The sequence below is a fragment of the Pomacea canaliculata genome, linkage group LG12, assembly GCF_003073045.1.
Source record: "Pomacea canaliculata isolate SZHN2017 linkage group LG12, ASM307304v1, whole genome shotgun sequence".
NCBI lineage: Eukaryota > Metazoa > Mollusca > Gastropoda > Architaenioglossa > Ampullariidae > Pomacea > Pomacea canaliculata.
In genome coordinates, this window is record NC_037601.1 from 11,690,175 (window position 1) to 11,705,164 (window position 14,990).

Sequence of the window (14,990 nt, forward strand, 5' to 3'; positions counted from 1 at the left end):
CTGCACATCACTTGGGAAATACTGCAGCAGGGATGATCTTAATCCTTGTATTAACTGCAATTTGCTTTTCTGACATGCAATATCACAGAAATAAAATGTTAAAAAAAAACACAAAACTACAAACGAACCCAACGAACGCAATTTCGCAAACTCAACACATATTTGCTTGGTGTTAAACAGCCTGAAAAAAAAATGAAGCCTGATGTCATGATCGCTGTGGGCAAGCCGTTAAAGCCAAAAATATACAATTATTCAGCAGCTGTCATTGTTAAGATGCGAAATTGTGAAGTTAAAAACTCTCTGTTGAAATCCACCCAAGACCTGTTTTCTTCGAACCCACCAACCTTCCACAGACGATTTGCTGGAGCTAGGCGTGCAGGTGCTACAGGTGCTACAGGTGTCTGAGTACAGAGTAGGTGAACAAAGCCACCAGGACACCAAGACACCAGGGGGTGGTATACAGCCAAACATATGTACAGTCCATCTGAGTTGCCGACAGTTTGTAGGAATCGCCGACAATGAGAGAGACAGAGCTGTGAAGGGATGGGTGGAGAAAAGGATAAAGTTACTCTTGTTTTATTAGTTTGAATGCTGGTCCTTAAACACCTATATCACACACCTGATCAGCTCCTTCGCTTGGCATTTATGACTTCTAAACAGAGAGTGGAGGGAGGGACTTGCCAGTTCAGCCCCCAGACAAAAACTCCAGGATTGAATGAGTCCATCTTTCTCACGGTCCCTTCCGTCTCCATGGAGTCTGGCACGTCACCGGCGTGACGAACCGGTGGGGCCAGGTGGGGCCAGTCCCTGGGTGATGTTGGGGAGTGTGACGAGTGCATAAACACTGGGTGACAAGCTGTCAGGCGCATGGCTCGCTCACACCCACAGGCCAAGGAGGCGACGAAGTGCACTCTCTCTCGCTCTCGTTATCCGCAATCATCGACCATAGTCGAGTGTGAAGAACAGCGCCGCGCAGGATCGTGTGGTCACGTGGCCGATGACGTCCAATCAGAAATGAGAGTCGACGGCAGCTTTATTGCTCATCATGGACGCACTCGGGTTTAAAAACCTTTCACCCCGCGGCATCAACGATGTCAACAATGACAGTCTTGAGTTTAGCACCTCATAGTGTAAAATATGAGGGTCATGAATAAATTATAGCTTTGACCTTTGAGGACAGAGATAATCTCGCCGGAGAAGACTAGTGATTCACCAAAATAAATGTGTCTGGCTGTATTAAATATCAAAATTAACTTGCTAAGACCGCGGAAATCGACAATCTGCAATGATCATCAGATGTTGGCTCATCGCATTCATAAACTTGCCCCAGGACCCTACCGTCCGGTGCAGTCGCCATCACTCGCCTCTCTCTTCATCCACGCAGTCTCTCTCTCAGACACCATCAATACAATCTGCAGTAATCAAACATAGGAACCATGTCTTACAGAATTTTATTCTTTCTTTCTATCTCAGTTTGCCTACTTATTTCAGGAAAAACTTAATTTGTTTTTTTTTTTGTAAAGAGTAAAGACAAACGAAAGGAAATTTTTCTCAGAATGTTTGCTATAGATTTTCTATCATTTGATATTGAAGCAGATAGGGCTGGGACATGGTGCTATATTATTATTATTAAACTTGAGTATACTTCATAACACAATGCATCATGAAGAATCGCTGTTATTGTTTCAATACTACAATTCACAAGCTGTTATTTCCTACTGTTACAAAGTTTTTGCTAGCATTTTAAAATCGCCGCTTTCTTGTAACACCATGAAAACTTTATCTCAGAAGCTGACATTGAGACAAAGATTGTAATAATTACCACAAAAATAAAATCCAGATTAGAAGAAAACTGACTAAAAAACACTTGTTATTTTAACCGACGACAACCGCTACACAATCTTTCAGTCAAAGTGGAGGACAGTTGTTAACTGACAAACTTTGTGGTGAGTGTGGCAGCGAGTTTACCTGCGACAAGAAAACATTAAAGGAAAATGAGTGTCACGTGGGCAGTGAAACAAGTGAATTCCCCTCACATCTCTGGAACATTTTATTTGAAAAAAAAAGTCTGTTGGACGACGGTTGTTGGTCGTCCTGTTTGAATATTTAGCGGATATAATAAAACTATTTTCGGGCGATCAACGGGTTGACTCAGCCAACGATAAACACGTCTCAGCCATGCGGCCGTCTGACAGCCCACACAATGAGAGGGGCGGAAGTGGGCGTGGTTTCATATCAAGTCAATCATGGGTCGCAGCGCGAGCGGCTAATCACGGGCTGGCCAGGGACAGCCAATCAGCGGGCGGCCGGCGTGGCAGGCCTGTGGACTAGCGCGTGACTAGAAGACGGCGAGCAGACGAGATGTGGACAGTCAGGTGTGTCTGCTAATTGCGGACAGGTACGTGGCCTACAGCAGCGCCTGTCGCACGCAGCGGCACCCGGAGTACACCAACACCTCGCCAACACTGCTGTCACAGTCGCTGACTCGTCAGGTGGCACAATATCAGCCACTGCCAGCCGCACCGACCGGCCGCCTCTCCTCCACAGGCCAGTGCCATCTAAGGTGAAGGTCAGCATACCTCCACGCCAGGAGAACTGTTTTTAACAGAAAATTTAGCGAGTGTTGTGTTCTGTTGTATTTAATTCCTCGTGACACACACTGACAGACAACTCGCGGACAGGTGTGTCAGGTGTAGAAGTGTTGGACTTCACCTGCAGGCGGGCGGCTGATGAAAGGAGTAGTGTGTCGAGGAGGAGTCTGTTCGGGTGTGTAGTCTATACTTTGAGTTCTGTGACATCAGTTTGGTGAACACCACCTGATAATTGTTCCAGAACCGTCCGCACGCAAGCACCGGAGGACGCGTGCTCTATACGCAAGCCTTCAGGATGGTGACCGCCATGCCGTAAAGGACAAGCAGGACTTGCACATCGAAGCAGGATACCTTGAGACAGGTTGGCGGAAAATCAAAGCAGGATATTGTTGTACATTTCTGGTGAAATATTTGACTGTTACTGGAGGAACGTTGCTGTGACTACTGCTATCACCATGTTTGCACCCACCCTCGCTCTACCCGCACACTACCCACCTGGGTTAACTGATGTCGGTACAGCGTTAAGTCAGGTAAGTCATCATTTTAAACAAGTTAAGGTGTTTTTTCTTTCTTTCTTCCTTCCTTTATTTATTTTATTATTATTATTATTGATTTTTTGCTTATGCCACACCAGGCGGGTGAATTGAATGCAAAGACTTTCTGTCAACAGTGGATTTGTCAGCTTGTCTGGTCAGAATGATTTTTTGTTGGCAGTCGCAATTTCTTATCAGGTGTCAGAAACCTTCTGAGAAAAAAAAAATAAAGCACGGTGATTCATTTTTAAATGTACATCAAAATAAGTGAAGTGAGAAATCGCCTATTTATTCACATCACTTGAGGTTAGAGACACGAGCACGCGATGTTGTTCGTGTATTTGTCTCACAATCCTGTTCGATGAACCGAGAACGTGAGACACGAGTAGCGGGACACTCGATCCACACCTTTTATCACCAGGCCATCTCTCAGCCCTTTATCGCAGTCCTCGTTACAAGATACGCCTATCTGAGATCTGAAATACCCAACCCCGGAGTTCATTTTTACCCAGTGTGCAGTTCATTCCTTCGTAATCACCGTAGCACAGTGTTTGGACACAAACGTAAGCTCTCGCCATCAGGGGGGAACGCTCGACAGGTTGAGATAGCTTGCTGACAATGAATGCTACTTGTATTTGTTTCTCAGGTACATAGTCTCGCGAACGCGTGCATACTTGTCTGTCTGTTGGCGAAGATGGTTTGTGTGTGTGTGTGAAAGAGAGAGCGCGAAAGAGAGGTAGAAAAAAAAAAGAAAGCTAGAGACGACAGATGTACAGTCGTTCATTATCTCGCCCACACAATGAAATGTTTATCAGCAGCACAGGTCTGAGTTTGGTTACTGATGTCATTCCTTATTTACTACTTCTTCACATTTTCTTTTTCCTGGCATCCTCCTCACCTCCGGGTGTGTGATCATTTGATCACAGTGATTCACCGAAGTGGGTGGAGGGTGAGTAATGAGGTGCCGCGCTGTGTCCTGCTGTTAGTTATTCTTTTTGTTGACTTCTCTCCCCGCCCCTACCATCTTTGCTTCGATTCATTTGCTGATCAGTTTGATTAGCTTTCTCCGCCACCCCTTAGCCCACCCCGCCTCACTGTTGATCTTCTGGCCCGGAGGGTCACACAGCTCCTGTCCTTAGCTTCCATATTCTTGTCCACAGACATCTCGCATTTTCTCGTCACAGCTGAGGTCTTAGTTCTTATGAAGCTCCCGTCTTCTTATCCACAGTTCTTGAGTTCCTGTCTTCATGTCCACAGAGCTTTGCTCTTATACACACTCTTCCTGTCTTCATATCCACAGCTATACACACAGTTCCTGTCTTCATGTCCACAGACAGTTATACACACAGTTCCTGTCTTCCTGTCCACAGACAGCTCCGCTCACACAGCGACTTGAGCAAAGTGAGTGTTAGGGAGCGACTCGCGTGCCAGAGAGCGTGGCGGGTGCTGTCAGCGGGTGATTATACCCGATATGAAGCTCGCTGCCCATCAAATTTACATATGGTTTGTTTCGCGAAACGACTTGAAGTTCGCCGTGCGCCGGCGTCTTTGCCGGGCGGTGGGAGGCGACTCATAGCACTGGCGCACGCGACCATCTCCCGGGAGACGGGCGTGCACGGGGTCCGGGTCATCAGCAGCACCAGTCCCATCTGATGTCTCGGCCTGGCGTCAGGATGCGAGATTTGCACAGCTTATTGTCACGACTCATGGCTGCTGGTCACGTCACACTGCTCATGACCTCTGCTCGCGTCACATCTTATTGCAGAGAAGTCACGAGCATCCTCTGTGACGTAGCGCGTGTTATCTGGACGCTTAAAATTGCTGACGGCGAGTGCTTGTGGGCCCCTGAGCGAGGGCCTTGTGCGAGGGCCCTTTGTGAGGGCCCTGTGACAGGTTTGCTGTCCTGCGACTCCCCTACAAATGCCCGGCGTAAAGTTTGGCCAACCCTGTTTATCGCAGTTGGTTCAGTGGCCACAGTTTGCAAACACAGCTTAGTCCGGCTGGTTCAGTAGCAAAAAGCTCAGGACATTGCTTCGTTGTCCGGGGCGACGCCTATAAATAAAGTATCGCCTGTTATTGTCCACCTTGTGAAACAGACTATCTGTAGTGATAATCGTCAACACGTCTTTAAAAAAATTCACATAAATATCTATAACATTATTAACATTCATTCTTACAAGTATTGCCACCTGCAGACACGTATGAAAGTGTAACAACAAAACTATTTTTTAATTGATCAAATTACTAGATTAATAAATAGTTCACAAAACTCTGATGTCCTCGAGTGCAACTCAGACCCGAAATTCAGGCGCAACAGCCGCAGTAACGGACAGTGAGTCATTGTGTCTGTGTTATTAATGCTATTATTTCAAGATGTTAAATTTGCGGTGGACTAAAGCATTTTGAAAAATTGTAAATAATATCCCCTCTGCAAATTTCAGTCCATCATCTAAAAGTTAAAGTGTACCTTAGTGTTTATTGATAAAACAGAGTTGATTCAAATATGGAATAGTGATGCAATATTTTATGTTGAAAACAATGATCTGTAATTTCAGTAATAAACTTGAATTTTATTAGCAGCACGGCTCCTTGAGTAAAAAAAGGCTTGAGTAAAAAAATACTATGTTAAAAATATAACAAATAGTTTAGACCAAAGTCCTATTCAAACAAACAAACAAACAAACAAACAAAAAAAAAAAAAAACCCCTGACTAAAGAAATTTTAAATGGAAGTTTTCCTGAATGCCATTCTGGTTGGCTGGACACATCTACCTTTGTACTTAAGTTGACTGATTTTATAGTATTCCCTTGTTTGTACTTTAGTTGACCGACTTTCTGTCACATCCCAGAATCACACAACGACCCTCCAATGAACTAAAGGTCAGCTGCTTGCTGCACACTGTCACTATACTCGCTCTGTAGAGGTTGATATGATGAAGATGTGGAACAACCACCCACCCACCCAACACGTGTGGTTGACAGTTTGCTTTTGAGTTGGGGTCACAGGTTGTGGACAAAGGGTGCAGGACTGTTGTTCTGGGTAGAATGCAGGTCGGGGCTACATGACAGATGGTGTGCGGCATCAAGAAAATGATTTGTTTCTCATTCAAGTCAGGTTTTAAGATTAACTCAGATTCCTCAAGTCCTTTCTGATCCTTCTTAATGCTTCAGTTTGTTTTTATTACTTGTTATACTGTTCTAGATTATGAATATAAATATAAATATCGAGTATAAAACAGATTGTTCAAAATTACAGCTATGAATATCTCACCAAACATTAATTAAGCGATTTTACAAAATTGAGATTAATCTTAAGTAGTTCATGTTTAATAATTTTTATGTGCTAATTAAAACAGAGTACAGCATTCACTTAATTTTGTGATTTATTCAACAGATTATATACTGTGAGTATTTATTACTCAATAGATTATTGTCAGTATTTTTTAACTGAGCAGATTAGCTGCTGACAGTATTTTTACTTAACAGATTTACTTGAAACACTTAAGGTACCTCGGAAATGTTTATAGGGGTACTCATCAAAATAATTGGATGTGCGGCGAGCAGATAATATGTATCTTAAATATCTTGCTCTTACAACATGAAAGAAAATGAGCATCAGTTCACCCCTGAATTCACACCACGACCACAGAAAATAAAGTCAAGAAGAAAGAAAGAGACAAAAGGGGAAAAAAAATCATTTTTAAAAGTAACAAGAAAAGGTTTTAGCGGCAAGAATGTTTGATATAAAGCCTTTTTTAAAAAAAAAATAAAAAAAATTAGCCGGTTTATCAGGCCACAAAATCTCTGACATTTCTGTGTGTGTATATATATATAGGTTATGCTAGCACATTAATTATAGCATAAATTCATTTAACCGATATTACCGACGGTTTGTATACCTATATAAACAAACTCACTTAAAATGTTCTCAGATTTGTTAGGGAAATAGGGAATATCTCTATTTATTTAGAAACATGTCTTTCAACCTTTACTTGTTGACATAATAAGGAAATAAATGTCAGCTTTTGTTTACATCATAATATTCTCACATGACCTCCATTGTTGTTGTTTTATATATAAATATGTTTGCTGATAAACCGTTCTACATAACCGTCTTGTTCGGGGTGTGTGGGGTAGGGTTGGAGGAGAGCACTGAACGATTGTGATCGGCAAAAAGCAGACAGGAATAACTCAGCTTAAAGGTGAATCAGTCTTCCATTTCACCATTTATTGAGGAGAGTCATTACCACACTCTTGTCAAATCAGCACAGATATGTTGTTGGGGACTTTGTCTCGAGAAAATAAGATTCAATTATGTTGATTACTTCTTTATTGTTGCAGCACTATGTTGACTGTAACATATAATTGCGACACTGTGTTTAATATCAAATGATATTGCCATCTTGTATTGACTATGCCAGATTGTGTTGACATGTTATTATTGCCGGACTGTTCTCATATTTATTCCCGTGTAATCAGTAGGTTCAGTGATGCCAGAAGAGTTTACAAATAAGTTGAAAACCAGTATTTATGCTGACGTTTGTTTGTCCCTGTACACGAACCAGACTCTAATCCACTGCATACCTACCCGAACTTCGCACTCACACACAACATCCACCCGCTTACCCAGTTATCATCTAGACAGACACATGATGGACACAACACAAATAATCCCCGCTTTGAGTCAAAGCTTTAACAAACTTGATGACACATGTGTCATGAGAATGTGTACCTACAGTACACAGGTCCTAAGAACCATTGTCAACAAACCCGTTGTCAGAGTGCAACACACACACGCTTGTGTGCAACCATCAGTAACAACATATAGCTAGATTAGCTAATGTGCCACCATCAATAAAACATTTAGCTACTTTAGTCTGTGTGCCACCAAGAACAACATATAGCTACATTAACCAATGTGCCACCATCAATACCAACATAGCTACTTTAGTCTGTGTGCCACTAATAAAAATGTACATATAGCTACTTTAACACCACAAATAAAAGATGCATAGCTACTACAGCCGACTGTAGGCTGCAGGAAACTTCTGAAGGGTAAATAAATTGTTGATACATGGCTGACATGTCACCAGAGGGTAACCTGGAGGTAACGGTTACTAAGGGAGGGGGATATGCAGCAGTGGGGTATTTCAGTCTGTATCAAGACTTGACTAGTACCTGTAGCCTGCACACCAGTCATATGTGTGTCTGTGTGTTTGTTGTTACAGAGGGGGCTGTGTCCCAGTGGCAGGCCCTATGTGACAGTGACAGGCGCGGGGCGCGCCGTGTGTCTGTGTCAGGTGGGGGGTGTCGGGGGGCCGCTGGGGGCGCACGGCTCGTCTCCCACGCCTGCTTTGTGTGCTCAGCTGTCCCCTTTCTCCACAGCCCAGGTATGAAGCTTCCCCCTGTGGGACTGGCATAATATTATCATACTCTTCTACAGATTTATTTAGATATTTTTTGCCAGATGTTTTGAAAAGTTTGACGATTCAAGAGCAAAAAGACAACAGTTGACTGATCGACAACATGGACATAGGGTGGGGTGGGGAGTGAGACGAGTAGAGAATAATAACCTGAAGACAGATGAATATATGCAGACTTGCAAATTGAGATAATAGTGGACTGAACACAGAGTAACAGAGTAATAGACCGAAAACACATTTATAAATGACGGAGAAAGAATAATGGATAATAGGTTAATAGATAGAGTGACTGACTGACTAATGTAATAGACACAGTAAGAAACGTTAGTAGACTAAAGACATATTAGCAGACTGAAAGATAACAATTTGAAGACAGATTAACAAAAAAATAACAGACCAGACGGACTTCAGATTAAAGACAGACTGAAGGAGCTTTGGACCGACACACTCACCGCTCGCCACTCTTTGTGTAGCTCAAAAAATTATAAAAAATGACAAAATTTTTGTTGCTATATACCATATATAGTTGTTTTATATCAAAACATTTTATTTTTATAGTCTTCTCTTCATTCTTATAATTATTATAGTCTTGTCGGTATTGTTACATAGTCTCGTCATCGTTCATGTAAAGTCTTTTCGACTTTTTTGTGATATCATGTCTGTAGTGCAACCAGAATGGAAAATATTAAAAAAATTTATCTAGCGGTGACACTGTGTAAAAAAATCTGCTGACAGCCGAGTTTTCTTTTTTCTGCTTCCACAGGTGACAGGCAAGGAGTCGCCTTCTACCCGAACCATACCACTGGGTGGCCCCTACACTGCCGCAGCTCTTGCCTATCATCCCTACCTGTGAGTTGCCGTCTGTCTTTAACAAACTTTCTACCTTTTAGCGCCCCACCCCTTTCTCTTCAGTCCTGTACCCTTGTTACATCTCTTCCCTGACATCTTCCCAACTACCCGGACATCTTCCCTTGGCGAGCAATGGCGCTCGGTCTGCACCACAAGGACCATTTCATGGGTACACGAGGAGGGGATCAGTTTCTTTGTGAATCTCTGCTTTTCTCAAACTGGACATGATGAGAAATACATTCACATTGTTATAATTCTTGTCCAGTCTTTATCTGTGAATTACCTCGATGTATTTTGCACAAGCAGTTCCTAGATTCTTACCAATACACTGAGGTATGCAATGTTGGGTGGCGATCTTACAAGGAAACATTAAATAAAATATATTTCTAACTTACACAACTTAGTTGGACAAAGTTGCCATGACAGCGCAGGTCTCGTGACAACCAAGTGTGACCGTATGTCACTTAGCAGCTGAATGTGATCATGTGACCAGTAAGTGTGATCACGTGACAGGTACGCGGGGCTGGATGCGGGTGGTGTACGGAAGGCGGCGGTGAGGGAGACGACGGGGCCCCTCAAGGCCTGGCTGCACGAGCACCGCAAGAACCCCTACCCCACCAAGGCGGAGAAGATCATGCTGGCCATCATCACCCAGATGACACTCACACAGGTAGGGCGATGCTAAACAGTAGTTTTACTTTTATACTTCAAATTCTAATTTATTAGGTGAGAGGTCAATGTGTTGTAACGCGTAGACGTTGTTCGCTCCTTCAAAGTACACACACACACATATATATACACACAAACAGGATTCTAAAGATGCGCGCGTGCGTGTGTCTATGTCTGTGTGCCATCCTGAGTGCGTGCATATTTTGCACGTGTGTAGATGTTTACACAACAATTAATGCTTAAGTCAAAGCCTTCAGTCAATATTGTGACAACCGTTGCAGGTGTCCACGTGGTTCGCTAACGCTCGGCGACGCTTGAAGAAAGAAAATCGAGGTCAATGGGAGGGTGGCCCTGATCAGGACAAGCACATGTCGAGTGACGTAGACGATGACCTGGACAACGACAACGACGACAAAGTCATCAGCTCTGACGATGAGCGACGATCTGCGGGCAAAGGTGAGAGGCGGGAATTAAGTAAAGTGCTTACAAAAATTATTTCATCTTCATCTTCTTCCTCAAACCCTTTTATCAACGCTGTCGACAACTTTTACCAAAAATTGCCGTGAATAATGAGTCGTAAAAAGTAAAGATAAGATAAGACTTTATTTGTCCCAGAGGGCAATTCTGGTAAATATCGCACACTTTAAATATTAATAGCATTTGTCTGCTGCTGTTTCAGATCTCACAAGGAGAAGCCATTATGACGATCTGTCAGACGTGTCTGTGGATGGTGATGACGATGATCATCCCACAGTCCAGAGAACTGCACCAATCAGTGTACAGCCTCCAGCCTCGCACACCGTGTGTCCACCCGTGACGTCAGTGCCGGCACCTGTGACGTCACCTGGCCTGGAGCCTGCGGTGGCTGCCAGCAGCAAGGACAACAGCCAGGCCAGTCCGGGCGCCAAGCCACGCATCTGGTCCATCTCCGCCATCATTGGTCTTGAAGATAAACAGACAGAAAAGGCCGACGATGATGAGGTCAGAGGCGCTAGTGCGGGGTCAGAGGTCAGAAACACGACCCCAAGTGTCAAGCCTTAAACAGAGTGGTCCCTCCTTCCTCTCCCCATAGAACTGGGCCTTCCCTGACTAGCTTGTGTGGAAAATACATTAGTCAAATAACCGACGAAAGTGCAGCGAGTCGGAAAGTCTTGTGAGCGACATAATAGGAACAATACAAGAGAGAGAGAGAAGAGAGAGCGAGATAGAGAGAGGAAAGAAAGAGATTGCAGGTGTGTGTGCGCGAGAGAGATATGTGATTCCGTTGCCATCGTTGTCACAGAGATGGCTGGGATGCTTCAGTTTACAGGGTTTACATTGTAGCAGACTTCTATTTCTATTGGTTCAAATATTTTTCTCTACTCATCATTGGTCATTGCATGCACTGTTCCGACTTCCGGCCGTTGCAAATGATGGCGGAAGCTAGGTGGCTGTACTGTGATAATTTCTGTGGAGGGACAGAGCTCTGTACACATAACTGACCGAGTGGCCAGCTAGTTCCACTGTGCCACTTCAACACTGGTGTCACAGAAGACGTTGGACATGCGATGAAAATCTTTACAAAATCTTCAAAGCCGGGAGGAATCTCTGTGATGGGGCCTGAGTCCACTCCTGACCCCTATGGACCCCTATCACTCCCTGTCAAACAGCATTTTAAAAATGTCTGGCATCTCATGTGCGTCCATTCCTTTTCTTAAGTTTTAGATGAAAATAAATTACAGTTAGTTTAACTGAATTTTAAAAAAGTTAAACATTTGTCATTGTCAGCAACAATTGAGGTTGTATTTCAAACAGCAAAGAAGGGAATGGGCAGCGCTTGTCATGACTGTCATGACAAGTACCTCTGGCACATCAACTGCCACTGACTGGCGTGTCTGTGACTGACATTTCCCAATTTCTTTTTAATGGATGATGTGCTGTAGAGAGCTGACTGTCCCTAGACATGTTGGTAGTTAGAATGTCAGCTGTGAGTTGGAAAGTTAGTCCAGTCCAGCAGCCGTTACATCATCCGGTGTATTCTTGTAATGAATCATCGCAGTCCCTGGAGGTGAACTAAGTTACACTTGATTACTAAGTAGTGAAAAGTATTGCGTGTTCATTGTGTCCTGCTACTGACCAAGTTATGAGATATCGGGTGGATGGGAAAGGGATTTTTGATCTCATCACCGGCTCACTGGACAAGAAACATTAGGGGGACTGTGAGCAGCACTCACTGGCTGTACGAGAAACGAACCTCTGGCTCCTGCTGTTCGTGACATCCTCGCACCTGAACTAAACATCAGGTTTTCGGAGGCGGTCATTGAAAATGACTAACCCGTGCGAGAACTGGGTTCACTACTCAAATGTTTGGATATTTGTGCACGTGCTTGCGGGTATTCGTGCAAATACACGCGTGTGTCTATGTGTGAGTAGTTCTGCACGAGCAGTACTACAGTGGTTTCATGTAGTTATGATGACCAACTCTATGTTGCTCAAAAGCTATTTATAGACAATAAACTCGGTAAACTCATTCCTCTAGTTTACAGTTTGCTCACGAAAATAAATGTGTTCTTCTGTGTCATTTATTTCATTTTCTTTGCTCAGAACTCATCAATAAAAGATAACGGCGAAAATAGTGCCATCATCAAAGAATGTCATGAGACTATCACAAACATCACTTGGAGTAGCTAACACTTTAGCTATAACCTCCGAAATGATACTAGTCTTCATGTCTGGTTTGTGTGTGTGTGTGGGTGTGATACACGTTTGTGTGTGGGTGTGTGTGTCTGGGTGGATAGGTAGGTCAGACTGACATCTCAAAGACAGAGTTGGACAGTATCCTACATAGATGCAAAGACGACATTATAAACTTGTGAATTGACTAATTTCCCCAAATGACAGTTGTATAATACATAAGTGTCATGTTTAGAGCAGTGTCTAATGGTCGACCATGCAATACACTCAGACATACCTGTGTCGCTGAGCATGGTGTGGCATACCTGATGACACCGCCAGCTTCAACAGCTACCACAGTCCTCACCCACCAAGGTTGTCAATGCAGGCTTCAAGTATTCAGTGGAATAAACAGCGAAGAGTCAGGAGCCTGTCTACAATTCTTTTATCGTCAGTACAAAATAATGAAAGGAAAACAACAAAAATCCCCAAACCCACTATTTTTGTCAGTGACATGGTCTCATACCTGCTTGACATCCACAGTGTTATGGTACAATCCCCAAATAAATCGGCCAGACGGTTTGGACACACATATGTTTATGACTTTCGTCCACACCACCACTCCCCATCAAATATTTGTAAAAATGACTCGTTTGTATGTTGATCATACTCGGTGACATCTCAAGTGTCAAAAAAATACCCACCTACCCTTTCTCATGACCACGAACACGCCGTGGAAACCTTGCAAGCATAAAAAAGACAACAACCGTTTATAAAAATATCAACGTTTGATGTAACCTTTTTATAAAAATTCTTGTACTGAAACATAACTGAAACAAGGGGGAAACCCCAAAATACCACATCATTTAAATACTTACACCTGTCGTTCTTGGAGTGATACTGTTTTTTAAAGTGATGTTATTAGAGTAGTATTAATAGAATGGTCTTATCGGGGTAGTTTGTGCAGCACCACCCGCCTTAAAACAACTCGATTAATACAATGTGTTATGACTTTTAAATACGAAGACTTCTCACATTCGTTGTGTATAAACTCTGTACTCCCATTGAGGTAATAAAAATAACTCTTCCAGTTGAAGCTTGAATGAGATTGCCCTTCCCAACACCGAATTTCCCTGGTTACGACACGAAACAACCAGGTTTTGTGGAGGCTACTCGAGTAGCAGCTACCCCCGATCACTGTGTCCATGAAGACACCGAAGTCTTGCCACGACTAGCTGTTGCCCCCGGAGTTAGCAGACCGTCAAATCCAGCATTTCTCCTCGCTCCGTGGCCGGCCAGGTCTGTCGGAACAGGGATTGAGCTCTGGGGATCTCATATGATTTATCCGGACGCTATGGAAATGATTAGGTTGTGCCTGGCATGTTTCAAGCCGTGTCAAGATCTTAAGGACGTGAACACAACGGCTCCCCCTGTGACTATTAGTCGCCGCATTACGTCCCGGCAACGACCGTCAGCGGAAGGCCGCCTCGGTCCCCCGAGATGTTACGGAGGGAGTGATGCGGGCGAATGGGTGTTGGGGGACGAAACTGGAGGAAAAAAGTGTAGGATGAGAATATTAGCTGCTTTATGCGGATGTGTTCCACTCATATTGATTTAGTATTGTCGGTGTTGGGATGGACGTGGGACGGGACAGTCTTGCCCTGGTCACTGAGCACGTGACTGAGCACGTGTGGCTAACGGTGGTCCGAGCAGGCAGGGTGTGGCCTAGACTTGAGGGACACCCTGACTGCCTTCTACACCATGGTCAGCTCTCTTCACATGTACACACGCGCATGCAACACGTATAAAAATAAAAAATAAATGTTAGAAGGAGCGCTTTTTAACGAGTTAAAAAAGATAAATTATTCAATATACAACTGCCTACAAAAAACAAAACAAACCGAAACAAAACAAAACAAAACAAAACAACAAACACCACCACACATACAGACCTAAAACAGAGGGATGAAGGAAAAAAAAAATAAATAAACAAAAAATAAAAAAAAACAAACAAACAAAAACTAACACTATGCAAGTGTATTTACAAATGTTGATCAACAAACAGTAAATGCAAATAGTATATCAACAAATATTAAATACAAATAGTATATCAACAAATAGTAAATACTGTACTTTGCATATTCATATGCACTTTTATTCGTTCGCTGTCTCCCACACAGAGAGACAAACGGATGGATAGAGAAATTTGCGTTTAACGCCGAACCACCCCAGAAAACAGATGCCACATGCAGAGAAAGAACAGTGTGCCCGAGA

The 14,990-nt window shown here is 43.3% G+C and overlaps 1 protein-coding gene across 2 annotated transcripts; it reads left to right on the top strand.

The window, feature by feature from the left end:
- Positions 1-2,206: 2,206 nt before the first annotated feature.
- Positions 2,207-12,628, top strand: LOC112577432 (iroquois-class homeodomain protein irx-2-like). Of its 2 annotated transcripts, XM_025260505.1 has the most exons (7): positions 2,207-2,569; positions 2,833-3,121; positions 8,352-8,513; positions 9,310-9,395; positions 9,909-10,065; positions 10,346-10,520; positions 10,744-12,628. In XM_025260505.1, the coding sequence occupies exons 2-7, from the start codon at positions 3,047-3,049 to the stop codon at positions 11,103-11,105; spliced, it is 1,017 nt and encodes a 338-aa protein (XP_025116290.1). In that variant the 5' UTR covers positions 2,207-2,569; positions 2,833-3,046; the 3' UTR covers positions 11,106-12,628. The 2 variants fall into 2 exon arrangements, with proteins under 2 accessions (XP_025116290.1, XP_025116289.1); XM_025260504.1 differs by having other exon boundaries at positions 2,207-3,121.
- Positions 12,629-14,990: the final 2,362 nt, after the last annotated feature.